General features: G+C 44.5%; 1 protein-coding gene across 7 annotated transcripts in view; it reads right to left on the bottom strand.

Moving 5' to 3' along the window:
• Positions 1–21,762, bottom strand: part of LOC142558621 (uncharacterized) — a 92,873-nt gene that overhangs the window by 3,551 nt on the left and 67,560 nt on the right. Inside the window, exons 1-2 of one of the 7 annotated variants that reach the window (XR_012823055.1) lie at positions 19,059–19,465; positions 13,472–13,563 (exon numbers count right to left, since the gene is read on the bottom strand). The exons of 2 other annotated variants lie outside the window; for them this stretch is intronic. Coding sequence is in view for 1 of the 5 variants with exons in the window: in XM_075670794.1 (XP_075526909.1) it covers positions 19,059–19,185 (127 nt within the window). In the remaining 4 variants the exon portion in view is untranslated. Of the gene's footprint in view, positions 1–304; positions 2,887–13,471; positions 13,564–19,058; positions 19,466–21,762 lie in introns of those variants that run through there. 4 more of the 7 variants (XR_012823052.1, XR_012823053.1, XR_012823054.1 and 1 more) reach the window with 4 other exon arrangements.

Here is a 21,762-nt window from a genome sequence, read left to right as displayed (position 1 = left end):
ATATATCTGATAATTTATAACATTTTCAGGGCACAGAAACTGATTTCATGAGCACCATGTGTTTTTCGCTTCCTTATCTCAAATGCTTCTTCCAAGTGGGTTACACATGCGAGATCAATCCTAAAAGTTTGTGCAATATGTTTCTTTTTAAATAATCATTTCACAATCTATCAGATACAACAATGTGTTCCCCTTCAAGATACTCTCCAATAAACACAATTACTGGTTCCACCCCTTCTTCCATTGCTGGAAGCACCTTTGGAAGTTTACTTCTGATAAAGGGACTGAAAACTGGACAACTGACCAGAATCCGTTGTGAGACGCTGATGGAAATGAAATGCCCGTGAATTATAGTGATAGAATCCAGCACGCTGTTCACTATTTAGGTAGGAATTATAGTTTTAAATTGGCAAAGAAAGTCTAAAAAATCAGTAAGTGGCGTGTCCCGGCAGTCAAATTGACGAGGGTGGCAATATGGGCTTGTTGGTCGGTCATCATTGAAAGTTATCTGCATAGCACAACAAAACAAGGAAAATTTACTTCTGGGATCGGTCATACTTATACCCTTAAACAACCATGTGCACAGCAATGATATCAACCATGAAGATACAATTACGTACATGATGATATGAAAACAATCTAAAACCGGTACATCAGGAAAACACAAGAAAATCTAAATGACATATTGCAAATGCAGGTCAGCCTTTAATGCCATGTACAAATAACCGAACTCTCTCGTAGACAATGACAGTGACAGTTTGCTGATGCATTGGTCAGAGGGCGAGAGGATCTGCTTTGTTTCTATTATTAGTTTTACACATTCGCGCTTATCCCTATCTGTAATAGTGGAATCTTCTAGCAGTGGGCGACATGGACACGTTTTGGAATGGAAAGCAAGAACACCGTTGCCTGATACATCGTGACACTCATTTCTGTGCTCTCATAAGCGCTGATTGATGCATCTTCCGGTTTGGCCTATGTAGCATTTACAACATGACAGCGGAATGCGATAGATCACCCCTACCGCGCATCCTACGAACGGATCCTTGTGATTCTTATCACGCACTAGCCTTTTTGTCCTCATTGGGTTACTGGTTTTGCACAAGGTACTTAGCTTATTAGGAGCTGAAAAAACAACCCGTACATTAGTGCGGCTTCCCTTTTTTTTATTTAGGCTATGTGATACCTGGAACGGAATCACAGCAGTATTCACCTAATCACGGCTGCTAGCTCTGGCATTCTCACGGAGGTAATTTCTCAAACGTTACTGTTTTAGCTACCTCTCCGCCACCGACACCAACACATGGTTCGGATAACCAGCCTCCTTAAGACACACAGACTGCTGCTGGAGACTGGCTTTCATTAGGTGTTAGCATGATTTTCTACGAGCGTTTTTATAACACATGTTAGTTACGCCCCTCTTCAACAAGTTCAAACGGGCTGAATGAAATTGGAGAAAAGGTTTCTTAGCTTGTGGGCTATAAGCCCAGCAGGTCTTACTATCAGTAAAGATGAACTGAATGCCTTCGTTTCTTCTTGTGTCCTTGTTTTGTCGCACTATACCCATAACTTTCAATGCTGGCGGTGAAATCTTGGTACTCTAGATGTAGTATAGAAGATTACCTTATGTAAATTGGCTTTTATTAAGTGTAATATATTTGTTGCTTAACATTGCTGCTTGTACATTATTGGATGCTTGTGATCTATTCTATGAGTATCCTAAAGTAAAGTCCACACCAAGAAGGGGCACACATGCAGCACAATGCGTGCACAGGCTGTTGTTTGCATTGTATGGTCTCCCTGCGAGATACATTGACTAGTGGTGCCGTAAATTGGTGTCGGCACTACAACATAAGCATATGCATGGCTATGGCAACACACTGAACTGCATATCAGGCGTAAAAGCGTCATTTAACTTCCAAGAACTTAACTTGACTAAAAAACACCTTTGACTAATTAATGACCAAAGCAGCTGGACAGGAAGCCATGAAAACACGCGGCTATTATTGTAGAAATAATTTAACACTTCTGAAAACATGAATCGCAGGAACAGAGGCTTGATAAACAAATTAATACTTTCTCACAGCTACAGCCTCACTTGTCTGCCTACCACCAATGCTGGTGTAAAATCGCTATCGAGCTCACCTATCATTGTTTTCAGCATGCTTACGGTGAACGATTACATCCTCACTGCATATTGAAAAAATCTCATAAAAAGTGTCCCACAGCATTCTCCGCATTACCACTTCATAATTAGACACCCTGACTGGTAAGCTTGCCATTGGAAACACAAAAAAGGGTACCACGACAACTGGTTCCCAGTTCCTTTAAGCACTTCAACAACGATGTTGTTTCCTTTTGAATTGTCGTCCCTGGAGCATTAGTTCGCACTTGCAGGGGGTGTGAAGGGCCATAAATCCGGCGAGCAGGGGATCCAGCACGCTGGTGGAGGAATCGTGTGCCAAAAACCAACGCACTGTCAATGCAGAGTGCACAGGGCCAGCATCGTGGTGCAGAGTCCAGCACCCCTCTGTGTCACATGTGACGCACACAATCTTTCAGACACTTCAGGACCTCCACGTAGAACGCTGCATTGATAGCTTGACCTTCAGGTACACATTCATGGTGCACAACCCCATGGCAGTCAAGAAACACAATCAACATGACTGAATTTTGCTTTCTTCTTTCTCGATGTTTTTTGGCTGTGGCTCATCATTCTTTTTCTTCTCCTTGCTCTACTTCAATATTATGTTATATTCATAAATCTAAGTTTCTTGCCAGTGACAACCCATTGCAAGAATTCATTACTGCCTGAATTTTCTAATCAATGCAACATTCTTTTCGTAGTAGAACTGAAGGTCGGGCTAGTTGGCTTTGGTTCTTCTTCAAATAACTTTTTTAGTCCAAGAAAAGACAAAAACAACATAGAAAGCGTCTGTGTGGCCTCTATGTTGTCTTGGCTTGTACTTATGGAATTTGAAGATGAATTTTTTCTGCAGCAACTATTGCTCAGGAGTCTACAATTTTGGCATCACCTTGGCACAAGCTATACCCATTTTCAGTCAAAATCCAGTGAATGGATGCCCTTGCCCAATCAAGTGCTTGTGCTATCATTCTGACAGTCTGGCGGTCACTGAGTACAAGAGAATGCACACGATCTTTGCATAAGGTAGAGAGGCATCCTGATCTCACAATATACTTGGGAGTTTCCATGGCTTTCCCAAAAGTGCTGGACCCACTTGAACATAGTTCTTTCCTTTAAGGCATCCTTTCCATATGCCTTCTGCAACATTTGATGAATTTCTGCACAATTTGATACTGATCCTTCATTGTGTCTGTTTGTCTATGTTTATTTTGATTAAAAATGAGTTGCAAAAGGAGTGCACGCAATAAATTCTGCTGTCACAAGCAGTCTGGCTCGTATCAACCTGGTCCTTTCAAGTGGAGAGAGTGAAAGGGTGCATGGCTACAACTTTCTCCCATTTCTTGGCAACTCTACACGAACTTTTCGGGCAGACCTTGAACATATACCAGAACCACAACTGACCAGGAAAAGGTCGGAGGATAATCCTTGCACTGAAAGCTAACACCACAAAAATCTGGCACACAAAATTTCCATCCTCATTTCTCAAAGGGAGCAGGCACACTACGGTGATACAGAGCCGTGCAACAGTTGCAGCACTGTCCTGAAAGTTACCACAAATGAAGGACCACAAAATGACAATAGGACTTCCTTCAGTGAATAGAAGCAGAGCGCCGCCAGCAAGAGAAAATAAACATTGTGAGGCACGGAAGCCATCACACAAGCAAAGAGCAGGACGAGAACCAATGGCCAATAGCACACTTGCAGAATGAAGTGCCATTTCTTATTCTTCTCGCAATATTTGTGATCAAAATGACCTTGTAAAGAAGCCATCAAAATGCAGGGCCAAACTTTGCCACACACTTTCATCATACAGCCACTGCTCAGCTTCTAGTGATTCATTTGCTTGAATGCACCAACGACTTGCCTGGAAAAGAATATCATAATTTCCTTTAAAAGTTCGTCATGTGAGGTTGCAGGACCCAAAATTAATTCTGTACCACTTGCTGCACCTGGCAATCGTTCACTCTAAAAATTATGGTGTTTTAAATGCCAAAGCCACAGTCTGTTTATGAGGCACGCCATAGTGAGGGACTCCAGAATAATTTGGACCACCTGGGGTATGTACCTAAATCTAAGTACATGGGTGTTCTCGCACTTTGCCCCCATCGAAATGTGGCCACCGAGGCAGGGATTTGATCCCGCAAATTGTTCCCTATACAGACTCCACATTTACAGCTGCATAAAATTTGTGGCTTTGTTACAAGAACACAAAGTGTGGCTTGCACAAACAAATGCCTTTTTGACTTGCAAGGCTTGTGGGCCAGCTGGGCTAGCTTCGGACCAGCTGTGCTGCAAACAGGTCTGCTGCGGAGTTGACCGTATGTCACTGGGTGTTCAGCCTTGCTGGAAAATCCTTGTTTTTTCAATGAGATGCTGACATGTGTTTGCTTGACATGATAAAGTATGCTGGAAAATTGCAAAAAAGGGCTAGAGTTGAGACGGTACACATGCTAAGTGCTGCAAAGAGCACTTCTGCAATGCCTGACTGGACCTAAGTGTCCAACAGGATGTATGTAATTAATTTAGGAGTGGATCAATTGCAAGTCAGCACTGGTTCTGTGATCTTGTTTATGCTGAAAATCTTCGTTGAAGTCTGCAGCCCCAATGCCACAAGGTCACGTCAACAATGCTCATCCTTACACCTTTTTTGTTGCCCCTTGACTTCCCATGCTCATGGAAATGCTCTTTTCTTGTCTTGCAGTGCCACTTTAAGGCAAGTACCTCCTCATCTTCTAATGAAACAGGCAGCACAATGGACAAACAACAAACGGTTATTACAAGGTTAGAATGTATTTGGCCATTTGCATCTAGTTGTCTCACAATAGCCAGATTGAGTTGGTGCAAAATCTCGTTTTTCCAAAATCTTCTATGTCCAGTGACAGCAACGCAGAAGTTTTTCCCACACACATCCCAGAAAATAATTTCTCTTGCAGGCCATAAGAGGCACAGAGAGGAGGCCTACTAGGGTTCAGCCACGACAAATGTGCTGCCATCACAGAACAGCATGTGTGGAGTCAAGATAGCTTCACAGTATAAACGCATGCACAGTTTCACTCGGAATGTCTGAAAACGGAACACAGTTTTAATTCAACTGATGCTTTCATACACAGGTGTACTTCATGCACCTTACAAACACTACTCCTTCAGTTTAGGCCAGAGTTCATGACATGACATAAGTGCAAGGCAAAGGTGGCAGCACGAAAAGCAAGTCGAAAAGGGGGAATCAAATTCACTGACGCCTGCCACTGCATTCTTGACCTAACACTGTGAACACCAAGTGATCACGCAACACTTCCTAAACGCATGCTCATTGTGCATAATGAAGAAAATAAGCAAACTAGCTGTTTCATGTGATCAACAGGCATCCAGGACTTTGGAGAAAACAGGTGGGGCACGACTCAGGCAGTGAGGCTTCACAACCGTTGCTGGAAAAATATTTTGAATAGTGATTACTGGTCAAAAACAACAACTGTCAAGTCAGCGTTTTCTAATGATGTGCAAAGGTACCGCATGTTGGCAGCATTCTAGCAGTGCAAAAGACAAAAAGGAAGAAAGATGACAGGACAGATGCTGAACTTATGTTTAACTTCCAATTAGCATTTGCTTATAACAATCAGCTGTTTTATAAACTTTGAGCCTTTCCTTTTGTGCTGTGTTTGCACAACTCCTTTCCTTTTGTGCTGTGTTTGCACTCTTAAATTAAGTATGTCATCAACAAACAGCAAACACTCATTCACTGCCTTCTTTTTTCAAAAAAAACATTTCCAATTATTTTTCTTTCTTTGATCGAAAACATTGTCTCAGCAAACACAGGTGCGCATGGGTACATCTCCGTACTGGTAAGACACCGCTGTTATTATTTTTCTGCTAAGCCTCCTTTAAAAATTTATTTCGCACATAGAATATGTGGCACAGACAATCAAATTACTTAAATTGAACTTGGTCGGGGCCTAGCTGGTTCTTGCCGAGCGACTGCAAACAAAGCATGCCCCCTGCGTGTGCATGCAATGCACTTCTTTTGCCTACTGTGTGTGGGCCTATTGCGGCAATTGTGCCACTCACAGTTTACTTGGATCAGCACCACAGTGCACATGGCTGCGGTGGTTCTTACTGCTACATGCAGTGGACAACTTATATGGTCCGGTAAAAACACAATTCAGTGCATAGTGTGTGTCCCTTTCTTTTCTGCATCAGCATTTTGTCAAATGCAGTGCTTATAATTCATCATCATCATCATCATTAGCCTGGTTATGCCCACTGCAGGGCAAGGCCTCTCCCATACTTCTCCAACTACCCCGGTCATGTACTAATTGTGGCCATGTTGTCCTGGCAAACTTCTTAATTTCATCCGCCCACCTAACTTTCTGCCGCCCTCTGCTACGCTTCCTTTCCCTTGGAATCCATTCCGTAACTCTTAATGACCATCGGTTATCTTCCCTTCTCATTACATGTCCTGCCCATGCCCCCCCCCCCATTTCTTTTTCTTGATTTCAACTAAGATTTCATTAACTCGCGTTTGTTCCCTCACCCAAACTGCTCTTTTCTTATCCCTTAACGTTACACCTATCATTCCTCTTTCCATAGCTCGTTGCGTCGTCCTCAATTTAAGTAGCACCCTTTTCGTAAGCCTCCAGGTTTCTGCCCCGCACGTGAGTACTGGTAAGACACAGCTGGTTATAAACTATTCTCTAGAGGGATAATGGTAACCTGCTGTTCATGATCCGAGAATGCCTGCCAAACGCACCCCAGCCCATTCTTATTCTTCTGATTATTTCAGTCTCATGATCCGGATGCGCAGTCACTACCTGTCCTAAGTAGATGTATTCCCTTGCCACTTCCAGTGCCTCACTACCTATCGTAAACTGCTGTTCTCTTACGAGACTGTTAAACATTCCTTTAGTTTTCTGCAGATTAATTTTTAGACCCACCCTTCGGCTTTGCCTCTCCAGGTCAGTGAGCATGCATTGCAGTTGGTCCCCTGAGTTACTAAGCAAGACAATATCATCAGCGAATCACAAGTTACTAAGGTATTCTCCATTAACTCTTATCCCCAATTCTTCCCAGTCCAGGTCTGTAAACACGCTGTGAATTGCATTGGAGAGATCGTATGTCCCTGCCTGACGCCTTTCTTTATTGGGATTTTGTTGCTTTCTTTATGGAGGACTACGGTGGCTGTGGAGCCGCTATAGATATCTTTCAGTATGTTTATATACGGCTCGCCTACACCCAGATTCCGCAATGCCTCCATGACTGCTGAGATTTCGACTGAATCAAACGCTTTCTCGTAATCAATGAAAGCTATATATAAAGGTTGGTTATATTCCGCACATTGTGCTATCACCTGATTGATAGTGGAAATATGGTCCATTGTTGAGTAGTCCTTACGGAATCCTGCCTGGTCCTTTGGTTAACGGAAGTCTAAGGTGTTCCCGATTCTATTTGCAATTACCTTAGTAAATACTTTGTAGGCAACGGACAGTAAACTGATCGGTCCATAATTTTTCAAGTCTTTGGCGTCCCCTTTCTTATGGATTAGGATTACATTAGCATTCTTCCAAGATTCCGATACGCTCGAAGTCATGAGGCATTGCGTGTACAGGGTGGCCAGTTTCTCTAGAACAATCTGCCCACCATCCTTCAACAAATCTGCTGTTACCTGATCCTCCCCAGCTGCCTTCCCCCTTTGCATAGCTCCCAAGGCTTTCTATACTTCTTCCGGCGTTACCTGTGGGATTTCGTATTCCTCCAGACTATTCTCTCTTCCATTATTGTCGTGGGTGCCACTGGTACTGTTTAAATCTCTATAGAACTCCTCAGCCACTTGAACTATCTCATTCATATTAGTAATGATATTGCCGGCTTTGTCTCTTAACGCATACATCCGATTCTTGCCTATTCCCAGTTTCTTCTTCACTGCTTTTACGCTTCCTTCGTTCCTGAGAGCATGTTGAATTCTATCCATATTATACTTCCTTATGTCAGCTGTCTTACGCTTCTTGATTAACTTCGAAAGTTCTGCCAGTTCTATTCTAGCTGTAGGGTTAGAGGCTTTCATACATTGATGTTTCTTGATCAGATCTTTCATCTCCTGCGATAGCTTACTGGTATCCTGTCCAACGGAGTTACCACTGACTTCTATTGCCCACAAGATTGTCATTCATTGCTTCAACACTAAGGTCCTCCTCCCGAGTTAAAGCCGAATACCAGTTCTGTTTTTTTTTCTTTCTTTTTAATGTCTTTTCCTTCATTTTATCACTGTACGGAAACCCTCCTAAAAAAAAATTATATATCCTCAATTATGTGTGGCCACACATGTGCAGGTCATAAATACCAGGTTCTCTAGCCGAGTGCCATCCATGCGGTATAACCGAGCTCAGATTGGCCCACCTTGACTGATCAAATAGGGCACCACTGTAGGTTAAATGAGGCGTACAACTCCTGCGGGACCCGCCGTGGTTGCTCAGTGGTTATGGTGTTAGACTGCTGAGCACGAGGTCGCGGGATCGGACCCCGGCCACGGCGGCCGCATTTCAATGGGGGCGAAATGCAAAAACACCCGTGTACTTAGAATTTGGTGCACGTTAAAGAACCCCAGGTGGTCGAAATTTTCGGAGTCCTCCACTACAGCGTGCATAATCAGAAAGTGGTTTTGTCACGCAAAACCCCATAATCCAATTTTTAATTTAACTCCTGCGGGGACGGTAGAGTATCCGTCTCCAGTGCAAGAGGACCGTGATTCAAATCCCGGTGCCGCGCAATTCTCCACCGGAAAATACAAAAAAAAAAACGTGTGTTGAGAAAATTGCACAAACAGGCCTGGAGTGCGGCCTGATCCCGGTGACCAGAACCGGTAACGCACTCTCTCACCAGAGCAGGATTGGCCACCCTGGTGCAGTACTTGGCCACAACCTCCTATATGAATACAACAATCAAACCCCGGCCCTCAGTCCCCAGCAGCCACGAAGTAACTGACCACGGCGGCGGTCAGATCTGTGACGCTGCAGAGGGTGCTAAGAATACCTGGCTCCGGACAGGCCGCCATTGGAATCTGAACCTGGCAACGTTTAACGTTAGAACACTATCTAGTGAGGCGAGTCTAGCAGTGTTATTGGAGGAATTAGAGGGTAGTAAATGGGATATAATAGGGCTCAGTGAGGTTAGGAGGACAAAAGAAGCATATACAGTGCTAAAAAGCAGGCATGTACTGTGTTACCGGGGCTTAGCAGAGAGACGAGAACTAGGAGTCGGATTCCTGATTAATAAGGAAATAGCTGGTAACATACAGGAATTCTATAGCATTAACGAGAGGGTGGCAGGTCTTGTTGTGAAACTTAATAAGAGGTACAAATTGAAGGTGGTACAAGTCTATGCCCCTACATGCAGTCATGATGACCAGGAAGTCGAAAGCTTTTATGAAGACGTGGAATCGGCGATGGGTAAAGTCAAAACAAAATACACTATGCTGATGGGCGACTTCAATGCCAGGGTAGGCAAGAAGCAGGCTGGAGACAAGTCAGTGGGGGAATATGGCATAGGCTCTAGGAATAGCAGAGGAGAATTATTAGTAGAGTTTGCAGAACAGAATAATATGCGGATAATGAACACCTTTTTCCGCAAGCGGGTTAGTCGAAAGTGGACGTGGAGGAGCCCGAATGGTGAGACTAGAAATGAAATCGACTTCATACTCTGCGCGAACCCTGGCATCATACAAGATGTAGACGTGCTCGACAAGGTACGCTGCAGTGACCATAGGATGGTAAGAACTCGAATTAGCCTAGACTTGAGGAGGGAACGGAAGAAACTGGTACACAAGAAGCCAATCAATGAGTTAGCGGTAAGAGGGAAACTAGAGGAATTCCGGATCAAGCTACAGAACAGGTACTCGGCTTTAACTCAGGAAGAGGACCTTAGCGTTGGAGCAATGAACGACAATCTCATGGGCATCATTAAGGAGTGCGCAATAGAAGTCGGTGGTAACGCCGTTATACAGGAAACCAGTAAGCTATCGCAGGAGACGAAAGATCTGATCAAGAAACGCCAATGTATGAAAGCCTCTAACCCTACAGCTAGAATAGAACTGGCAGAACTTTCCAAGTTAATCAACAAGCGTAAGACAGCGGACATCAGAAACTATAATATGGATAGAATTGAACAGGCTCTCAGGAACGGAGGAAGCCTAAAAACAGTGAAGAAGAAACTGGGAATAGGCAAGAATCAGATGTGTGCGTTAAGAGACAAAGCCGGCAATATCGTTACTAATATGGATGAGATAGTTCAAGTGGCTGAGGAGTTCTATAGAGATTTATACAGTACCAGTGGCACCCACGACGATAGTGGAAGAGAGAATAGCCTAGAGGAATTCGAAATCCCGCAGGTAACGCGGGAAGAAGTAAAGAAAGCCTTGGGAGCTATGCAAAGGGGGAAGGCAGCTGGGGAGGATCAGGTAACAGCAGATTTGTTGAAGGATGGTGGTCAGATTGTTCTAGAGAAACTGGCCACCCTGTATACGCAATGCCTCATAACCTCGAGCGTACCGGAATCTTGGAAGAACGCTAACATAATCCTAATCCATAAGAAAGGGGACGCCAAAGACTTGAAAAATTATAGACCGATCAGCTTACTGTCCGTTGCCTACAAAGTATTTACTAAGGTAATCGCAAATAGAATCAGGAACACCTTAGACTTCTGTCAACCAAAGGACCAGGCAAGATTCCGTAAAGGCTACTCAACAATAGACCATATTCACACTGTCAATCAAGTGATAGAGAAATGTTCAGAATATAACCAACCCTTATATATAGCTCTCATTGATTACGAGAAAGCGTTTGATTCAGTCGAAACCTCAGCAGTCATGGAGGCATTACGGAATCAGGGTGTAGATGAGCCATATTTAAATATACTGGAAGATATTTATAGCGGCTCCACAGCCACCGTAGTCCTCCACAAAGAAAGCAACAAAATCCCTATAAAGAAAGGCGTCAGACAGGGAGATACGATATCTCCAATGCTATTCACAGCATGTTTACAGGAGGTGTTCAGAGGCCTGGAGTGGGAAGAATTGGGGATAAAAGTTGATGGAGAATACCTTAGCAACTTGCGATTCGCTGATGATATTGCCTTGCTTAGTAACTCAGGAGACCAATTGCAATGCATGCTCACTGACCTGGAGAGGCAAAGCAGAAGGGTGGGTCTGAAAATTAATCTGCAGAAAACTAAAGTGTTTAACAGTCTCGGAAGAGAACAACAGTTTACGATAGGTAGCGAAGCACTGGAAGTGGTAAGGGAATACATCTACTTAGGGCAGGTAGTGACCACGGATCCGGATCATGAGACTGAAATAACCAGAAGAATAAGAATGGGCTGGGGTGCGTTAGGCAGGCATTCTCAAATCATGAACAGCAGGTTGCCACTATCCCTCAAAAGGAAAGTGTATAACAGCTGTGTGTTACCAGTACTCACATATGGGGCAGAAACCTGGAGGCTTACGAAAAGGGTTCTGCTGAAATTGAGGACGACGCAACGAGCTATGGAAAGAAGAATGATGGGTGTGACGTTAAGGGATAAGAAAAGAGCAGATTGGGTGAGGCAACAAACGCGGGTAAACGACATCTTAGTTGAAATCAAGAAAAAGAAATGGGCATGGGCAGGACATGTAATGAGGAGGGAAGATAACCGAAGGTCATTAAGGGTTACGGACTGGATTCCAAGGGAAGGGAAGCGTAGCAGGGGGCGGCAGAAAGTTAGGTGGGCGGATGAAATTAAGACGTTTGCAGGGACAACATGGCCACAATTAGTACATGACCGGGGTAGTTGGAGAAGTATGGGAGAGGCCTTTGCCCTGCAGTGGGCGTAACTATGCTGATAATGATGATGATGACCAGTTCTGTAGCTTGATCCGGATTTCCTCTATTTTCCCTCTTACCACTAACTCATTGATCGGCTTCTCATGTACCAGTTTCTTCCGTTCCCTCCTCAAGTCTAGGCTAATTCGAGTTCTTATGATCCTGTGGTTACTGCAGCGCACCTTGCCGAGCACGTCCACATCTTGTATGATGCCAGGGTTTGCGCAGAGTATGAAGTCTATTTCATTTCTAGTCTCACTGTTCGGGCTCCTCCACGTCCACTTTCAGCTATCTCGCTTGCGGAAGAAGGTATTCATTATCCTCATATTATTCTGTTCCGCAAACTCTACTAATAACTCTCCCCTGCTATTCCTAGTGCCTATGCCATATTCCCCCACTGCCTTGTCTCCAGCCTGCTTCTTGCCTACCTTGGCATTGAAGTTGCCCATGAGTATAGTGTATTTTGTTTTGACTTTACCCATTGCCGATTCCGTGTCATTATAGAAGCTTTCGACTTCCTGGTCATCATGACTGGATGTAGGGGCATAGACCTGTACAACCTTCATTTTGTACCTCTTATTAAGTTTCACAACAAGACCTGCCACCCTCTCGTTAATGCTATAGAATTCCTGCATGTTACCAGCTATGTTCTTATTAATCAGGAATCCAACTCCTAATTCTCGTCTCTCTGCTAAGCCCCGGTAGCACAGGGCGTGCCCGCTTTTTAGCACTGTATATGCTTCTTTTGGCCTCCTAACTTTACTGAGCCCTATTATATCCCATTTACTGCCCTCCAATTCCTCCAATAGCACTGCTAGACTCGCCTCACTAGATAACGTTTTAGCTTTAAACGTTGCCAGGTTCATCTTCCAATGGCGGCCTGTTCGGAGCCAGGGATTCTTAGCACCCTCTGCAGCGTCGCAGGTCTGACCGCCGCTGTGGTCAGTTGCTTCGCAGCTGCTGGGTACCGAGGGCCCGGGTTTGATTGTTGCGTGCATATGACTTATAATTAAGTCACGGATACACTGTGTCGGCTTGCAACTTTTCAAAGCAGACACCTGCGATATATGTGATTCAAGGCAACATTGAATCACATCCTTCAGCTTACATGAAACTGTTACAATGTTTAGGAGAGTTTTGTAAAAGTCCCACTCTCAAGTTGGTGGCATAAATTAAAAGCATTGTGTATTAAGATTTCAACCGCTTAAGATGTGTTAGTAAGTTTACCGAATATATATATATATATATATATATATATATATATATATATATATATATATATATATATATATATATATATATATATATATATATATATATATATATATATATATATATATGTTTTGTTACAGAGCTGTAAATTTGATGGAGTTTTTTTACTTCTTTTAATTTTGCAATTTTCAAGAATCTTTTTAAAAGTGCATGGCATAATTTCAAAGCTTCTACAGTTGCTAGAAGTGAACTTCTCTTAAATGCAACAAACCTCATAAATATCGCAGCAGCGGTTACTGCAAAAGAAGATTTCTTCATTCCCACGTAGGAATGGAGCCCTTGAGCCGAAGCTTCCTCTTCAGCCTGCCCAATGAAAAACCCAATTTGTGTCTCACAAGCAAGATGGTTAGTATCGCCGGTGCACAGTGCCAGAGAGAGGGCCACAAGGGTTTGCCAAGTACAGCTGGTTTTCACGAGGCACTCGGCGGTGGCCTATAGGCGGAAAAGTTAAATCTTTCCACGGGGGAGCAGGGGCCAGACCAGCTTTACAAACCCCATATATATATATATATATATATATATGTAGTAGGCAAAGAGGGATTCTTCAGGCTACCTTTCAAACGTAAAGAACTTGAGTGGTGCTACAAGGTAAACAGAACAAGTATTTAATTTCGACAGTTTCGATCGGTGGACCGATCTTCATCAGGGTTTACAAAAAAAAAACCTGATGTAGATCGGTCCACCGATCGAAACTGTCGAAATTAAATACTTGTTCTGTTTACCTTGTAGCACCACTCAAGTTCTTTATATATATATATATATATATATATAACCTTTATTAACAGTTGCACTTGAAGAAACTTCGTGTGACCTCGAAGAATTGTTCACTGAAGTGACGGCTGTATACGAATACTTACAAGACCTCATAGTAGGAGACAGTTCAATTTCACAGCCCGAGTCTTCTCGCACCAACAAGAATCTGGCGTCTCCCAGTGGTGTAATCTTCCTTTGAAATTGTTTTATGCTTCACCCTTCCGGAGAAACTGCAGCATGCCTCCCTCTCCTTTTTTTTCTTTTATGTAGGTCCAAGTATAAGCGCTGCTGCGCATGACTGCTGTTGATTCTGATTTCGAGTGAATCCGACTTGACCTCATTTCAGTTACTGAATTAATTATAGAGGGTGTCCTAACTATCATGCACCAAGACTAAAGGGACACTAAAGGCAAATATTAAGTCAAGCTAAAGTGATAGATTAGAGCTTGGGAATCTCTAAGGCATCAATAATATTGCGAACAGGGCCTTAGTAATCGAGAAACTGAGGTAAATTCAGGACATGATTAGAGACTCCCCTGGGACATTCAAGCACTTGCCCGATGACGAAAGCACTCCTCAGTTAAATTCTGTCACTAGTACTCAACCACTTGCTGCAAAAAACATCATTATATTGTATTAGAAGACAAAAAAAAATGCTACTCATCCAGTTCTACTTCATATTTAGAAAAAAGAACTAATGGAAATTACCCTTGACAATGACGCGGGCAGTCGAAATGTTTCATTTTTGCTCGACTCTGTGCCGCCCACGGTTTGCGTTTCAGTACTTTCCTGATCGTGTGGTGCCGCACTGGTTTTGCTGGCTCGCGAAACTCACACAAACTGCAAGTAGGAGAGAATTCAACTTCCATATTATGCCATGGGATGCCCGAACGGTCTACGCCACTTGACCAAAAAGCAGCTGCAGCGGTGAATCCACCGCTCTGTCTTGGCTTGGTGCCGCCGTCTGCCAGGTACCGTTTTGCTTACCGATGGCAGCAAAGGCCGGTGATGGCATATGCAACATCACCGCTCCCCCGGATGGGTGGCGGGTGATTTGTATTTCAAAAAAGGTATTCGGACCCTTTAAGTCCTTTCTTGGCCCAAAACAAGCGTTGCGAGGTTTCTGGAATGGTATTTAAACAGTCCACGTCTTCTTATTTGCCTTTAATGTCCCTTTAAAAAAAAGAGCAATTGCGTTACCTGAGAAAAACCTACGCATATTGTTTCCAGTACAGTGGTGTAGCTGCCAGTAATTTATTGGCTACTGCGATTTAATTAGGTAGCCATAATTAATTATCTAACTCGAGAAGCACTATCACTTACTTATCAAATTGTCAGTGAGGCATTTGTAGGCACTCCCAAATGACAGATCTAACTGCAACGTTCTCAACGACGTACTAATTGCGCACAATTTTTTCCGACTGCTAAAGAACCCATATGAAAAATGAGAAATATCTTGCGACAGTGCTCCCACCCACATCATAAAGCAGCACCCTCAAATAAGCTTATTGAAAGCAACTTCTTTGCCTAAAGATAAGGTGAAATAAATAGACCGGGAAGGGACTCATGTGCATTCAAGATGCATTCAAGAAAGAAATGTACCACTTCTAAATGAGCCGAATTGGCAATCGAAACGTCTGCACAAAAAAAAAAAAAAATGCCCATGCAGAATATTCCCAGGAGTTATCTGAAAGATGGGTAAGCCTTTCATAGAACTGATGTGGTATTTCATGGTAGCATGCTGGTGCATTTCGCATAATTGTGAGAACAGCCACAAAAGAACCGTGAAATGGAGAAGCGCGGTTGCAACACCAAATTGTTAAGCGAGACCTGCATGAGACGACGTAGAAGAGACAAGTAGAAGCAATGTTCACTCGTGTTATAGGTAGGCCGCAGAGGATGTGAACTTGGGAGGAAATGACCTGGGAGATGTAGCAAATGAAGGAAATATATGCAACGTTTGTTAGGTACACTGAACCATTATGAACCATGATCAACTGTGCTCCAGTGGCGGTTATGTCTGGTGCAGCGGCACAACCTGTATCTTGAAAGCGATCCGTGAAAGCGCCAGAGTGTGGCATGTGTTGAGACCTCCGTGAACGCTGTGTTCTCACAGCTTCGTTGGAGTTGAAGCGAGCGGCAGCAAGCAGGTGAATTTGCTCGCTGCTGCGGGTGCTATGCTGAAAAGCGATCGTCTTGCTGGACGGACAGAGACAATTTTTCCATTGGGCAAGGATAGAAATGCTTACGCATTGAAAACCATGAAATTTTAATGTGTCCTTATTATCTATAAATTCGTAAGCGCCGTTGAACACCAGCTGCTACCTACAGGACTTGTTGGAATAGGTCTCCTTCTGCAGCTACGCAGTACTGAACCCGCTTTATCACATCTTCTGTGGCTTCCTTGATGACCGACGCTCGAATTATATGACAGACATCCGTTATCCTTGCCTTGAGCTCGTCTGACATCAGTCTCAATCGTGTAAACATGATCTTTCACATAAATCCAAAGAAATAAATCGAAAGAAGAGAGGTCAGGTGACCTAGCCAGCCAATTTACAGGCTCGTGCCTTCCAACCCATTGCACATGAAAAGTCGCATGCAGCCAGTTTCGTGCTCAGCTGCTGCTGTTTGCTGTTGGCCCATCTTGCTGATGCCACAGAAGTGGAAGACGTGACAGCGGGACTTCGCTGTGAAATTCATCCACAACTCATTCAAGGATATCGTCCGTGTAACGCTGTCCAGTCAGTGTGTGATCGAATATGGGACCAGTTATAGCAACAGCGTAAACTCCGAACCACACATTGAATGACCACTGGTACTGGTGCCAAGTGCACTTTACCCAGTGTCGATTAGAGTCACTACAATAGTGTGCATATGCAATTTACCTGGCCATTTCTGCAAAAACTGGCTTCACCTGTGCACCTGATATTGCTCAATAAGTCCGGTAACTCATCGGCTTTTGTGAGGCTAATGTGGTACGGGTGAAAAGCCTGAGTCATTTAGAATCCTCCAAACTTATGACTTGGAAATTAATACCCGAGTGGCCACGTCTTGCACCTTAGCATGAGGATTTGAGCCCATAAATGCTAGAACATTCGTGCCTAGGCTGGACTCAAAGATGGAGACCTCCGCCGCTGTTTATGAAAGCTGCCAATTTGTCTCAGGTTTTCATCATTTTTTATGATAGTCGATGCGTTTGGTCTACCGCCACACTTCCATGACTGATATGTATTTGCGACCTTCCTCTCGTTGCCATTTGCCATACCCTGGCAAGGATCATGTTTTCCTTCTGCTCACTTGAGAAAGACATGGCAACTGGGATGAAACAAAACGCACCTTTAAACAACTGCACCAACGTCAATTTGTTTTTGTGGAAAAAAAAAAAAAACATTCGTGCACTTTACCTACACTAAGACAACAGCTATCAGAGCTTGTTTCCGACATACACCAGACGCGACATGTTGCTTCTCCCAGGGCACAGTGGATAAGCAACTAGCTCGATCCCGATCTTTTTTTTTTTTATTTCCTTTATTTCGTTCTGGCTAACTCGGAGGGAGCCTGTTTGAGGGTGCTGCTTTATGATGCGAGTGGGAGCCAGTCGCGTGGTATTTTTCATATTTCGTTACATTTATTTATCAGTCAGAAAAAAATTGTATACAATTAGTACATCACTGAAAATATCACAATTAGATGTCCCTTGGCTGCGCTTACAAATGCTCATTGACACTTTGATAATTAGGATAGTATGTCTCACGTTAGATAATTAATTACAGTTACCTAATTAAACCTTAGTAATGATAATATTACTGGCAGCTACTCCACTGTACCATAAACAATATGCACTAGGCTTTCTTCGAGTAATGTAATTGCTTTTTTTTTTAAATCTGGGTGCGTGATAGTTATTTCGGGTACCCTGTATTTATGACCTCTGCGTGCAATTGAAAATGTTTCCATCCCTAATAAATGTAAATTATTAAACATCTTGAAGGGGCAGTGCAATAAGATGAAGACAGAAGGCAGGAACACGCAGGAAAGCGCTTAACTCACAACTAACTTTATTCGAAGGCATACACAAACTTATGTACTACAACCCATAGCCACGTGCTCGTGTTGCGAGTTCAGCGCTGTCCTGTGTGTTCCTGCGTTCTGTCTTCGTCTTATTGCGCTGCCCTTTCAAGATGTCCAAACTGTACCAACTCGCCCAAATGTCGATCCTTCTACAGTAAATTATTAGAAGAGTATTTTTTTTTTCATGAATCGTTCCCGTTGCTTGCATGAAAGAAGCAATCTTAGACACATATTATTCATGTGCATTTTACATGCTGTTGGTAAGAGACTCCACCGAAGGGGTCACTAAAAGTCTACAGGTGTTTTTCAGGGTCGAAAAAGCATGCAAAGCAATTTGAAGTGAACATACAGCAACATACTCATTCTCTAGGCATAGGCTATCCATACCTTTAGAAATAATTTTGAATCGGCTACCTCCTTCACTTTCAAAAATATGATAAAATTTGCCCTTTGTTTATATTAAAATTTATTGTGTATGTGCAAGGTGCTTACGCTGGGAATTTAAAACAATGTTGAAGCGAGAAAATACGGATCAGACAGCCGCCGCTAGTGCTTCTAATGCGCTTATCCTCATATTGTCAGGATTTGCAGAAATAAAGCTAAAGTGTAAATTAAAAGCAGCGCACGCCCACGTCAAGAATGATGCAGTAAGCTATTAGCCATAATAAGATTTTAAGTGAAAAAGGTCGAAGCAAGTCAAAAGAAACCTCAGACGATGTGGGTGACAAAACTCTGGCAATGACATTTTAGGTGCGAGCTCCGCCCCCTCCGGAACACTCCGGAGGGGGCTCGGGCCCCAGAGCCCCCCGCAGTCGGCGCCTATGCGCTGGCTCATAACAAAGGAGCTTAATTAAAGACGTTGCAAATGCTGAAGAGCCTGCGCTGCAGACGACAGCCCACGTGGATATATTCCGATTTGCACAGCCGCAAAGACTTGAGGGGGACATAACATGCGTGTCAGACCTGCAACTTACCACGCACTGCCACAAATTTCTTGAACACATCCACCTCACATCTATTTGCATGGCACCACAGCCAACACCAACGTCGCTGGGAAAAGCACAAGCGAGCACAAAATACACAGTTGGTTTCGACGACCATAAAACCGCAGCCCAAACCGGAGTTTCACAACGCCGAACTAGGCTGACATGCCATAGCGGTTCTTAATAGCCGATGTTCCGATGTTTTCTTCTACTTCGAATCAATGAAGCGACTTGTGCGGTCACAGAACACCGCTATTGGAACCATGCTTGGAGCTTTTGCTGGGGGCGCCACATACGTTGGCGCGCCATTTGAACCGCACACGCTTCGGCCTCCACGGCCCCAATCCACGGGCGTCCACCCTTGATCCCCCCGATACCTCTTGGGTGGCCTGGAGTACAACCTCAGGTGCGCTCCTGAGGCCTCCCTTTGCCGGTTACATGTGCCCTCCTGAACCAGTGCTTGAAAAATTCCATCTATCGTCGCGACGAAAAAAGTGAGCCGCGACTGATATAACAGAACCTTGCCCCTTCAGACACAGCGATCACCAAATGGGGCGTCCGTGCCCACTACCTCACCGCGCGGGCAGTCAGCGGCGGAGCGTAAACAAACTCGACCGCAATCCGCAATTCCGGCATGTCTAGGGGACAAACGGCTTCAACACGCGCTAAGAACCTCCTCCGTAATGCCTAGGCAGAGTCGTACATTCACGGAGCATATGCCAAGATCGAAGTGCTTCTTTCCCGAGGGCATATTCGATATTGTGTGTGTGTAGAGGTCTCCTCGATTTGCCAGTGCAGCTAGCGTCACCTGCACTTCGGCACTCGATTTGACGTCGTGCTGCACGAGTACACTTTGGCACTAGATTCTCCGCAAGTTCTTTTCTCGTGCACGTAGTGCAATGCTTTTGATAGCAGACGACACATGCGGCTCCGTGGCCATGTGGGTGTTGGTAGAAGGCATCGACGGCACCTGCTATTAGTAACGCAGCACGGACGCCAGTTTTCTTCAGGATGTGTACGCATCATCTTGTTAAGGGCGCTTTCCGGGTTCAACTGCTGCTAAGTGCATGCACTGAAGGCCGGGATTTTCCCTCAGGTCACAGTCGTTTGTATTAATTTTCACAAGCTTACCGCTACCTCGACGTTAAAACAAATATCGGTCAGTCTTTTGAAACGTTGTGCCACATATGATTCAGAAAGGTGTGGAAACCGCGCTCGGTCATGCTTTCTGAATAATGATGCCGAAGTTGAACTAATTTCTAGGTACTAATACATAAATTCTTTCCACAGGACCAAAAAGGCCATTGCGCACACGTTTAAGCTCGCAGCACACACCAACAAAAGAAAAGCCACGGCCGCCAGTCATAGAGTTCCTCACTATAACACCTAGAGGGAAACCCCTTAAACTTCGTAAAGTAGTGCCACGCTTTGAACAACGCCTCCTCCTCCAGCGCTCTGGCTGATGCCGACGCCGCGTCGCTATTGGCCTAATGGCATCACGTGGCCCCTTGCGCCGGATTGGCCGGATTCGTTTGTTTACAGTCGCGCTTCAGTGCCATCTTTGCTCGAAAAGCGGTGATTATTGGCGGCGTTCCTTCCGTTCCTATTCTGTGTTGTTTTGATCTTGTGAACGCCTTGAAGGTTCTTTTGTGGCAATTGCGACGTCGCTTCACGTCATTTTCGTTACCATGACCTGCTGCGCGTTTGGATGCCAATATAGTTTTAGCAAAGGCAAAATATGTTCGCGATACCGTCCGGTAAGCGCAACGCGTTAAGAAGACATGGCTTCACCGAATCGGGAGGGAGAACTTCCGACCAACTTCCTCCGCGCGACTATGTGATGTAAGTTGTGGCTCTCTCAGAGTATTGTATGTGCCAGGCTTGCGTATTGTGCTGCGGGCAATAACGTAGTAGATATTGCACAGTTCACTGTGCATGTTGTCATTTGTACGCACGCTTTAACATGATTTTTACGCAACGTCTGCTTTGCTTATATGCGCACTACGTGGTCGTGTTATTAAATGGTGAATTCCATTGGGAGAACAGGAGTAGAGAGCCGAGCAGTGCGGAGTCGGGTGGCAGCGCAGTGAGAGCAGGAACACTCGACCCGCCACTGGAATGCGGCGTTGATCCGGAGGCGCATTTACATTCGCTCGCCTGTGCAGCCGGTCGACTGCAGCGCCGCCCCCGCGGCGCCAACGGGAACTATGTATCTAGGTAACTTTTCGCCCTAGGGGAGTCTAGGTCCCTAGGTGTCGTGTAAAAAACGCACCTAGCTCCTGAAACGCCCTAGTCCCCATGCGCTCGCTCGCGCGGGGCCCATAGAAATATACCATAGCGCAGATAGTATCTGGTAGTATCAGCATGTATCAGTGGTAGTATTGTTTGTGCCAACTCGCCGGAGTAGCAGAGTAGGCGGTTCATTGTGCGTGCACGCAAGCAGCACGACCACGGACGAAGCGATATAAGGTGGAACGGCGCGTTTTACGGCAATTGAAGTTGTGTGTGTGTGACGCGCTTGGTGTGTGCAAAGAGCAATTTAGTAGCGCGTGTGACGAATGTGTATGCGCAAATAGCACGACCACGAACGAAGATGGAACATCGCGTTTTGGCGTGCGCAAACAGCAATCCAGTTGCGTGTGTGACGCGTTCGTTCGCGCAAACAGCACGACCACGAACGAAGCGATGCAACGTG

The sequence above is a fragment of the Dermacentor variabilis genome, chromosome 9 (assembly GCF_050947875.1).
Source record: "Dermacentor variabilis isolate Ectoservices chromosome 9, ASM5094787v1, whole genome shotgun sequence".
NCBI classification, from domain to species: Eukaryota; Metazoa; Arthropoda; class Arachnida; order Ixodida; family Ixodidae; genus Dermacentor; species Dermacentor variabilis.
Note: the sequence above shows the minus strand (reverse complement) of the source record. Positions and strands in the feature narration are given on the sequence as shown.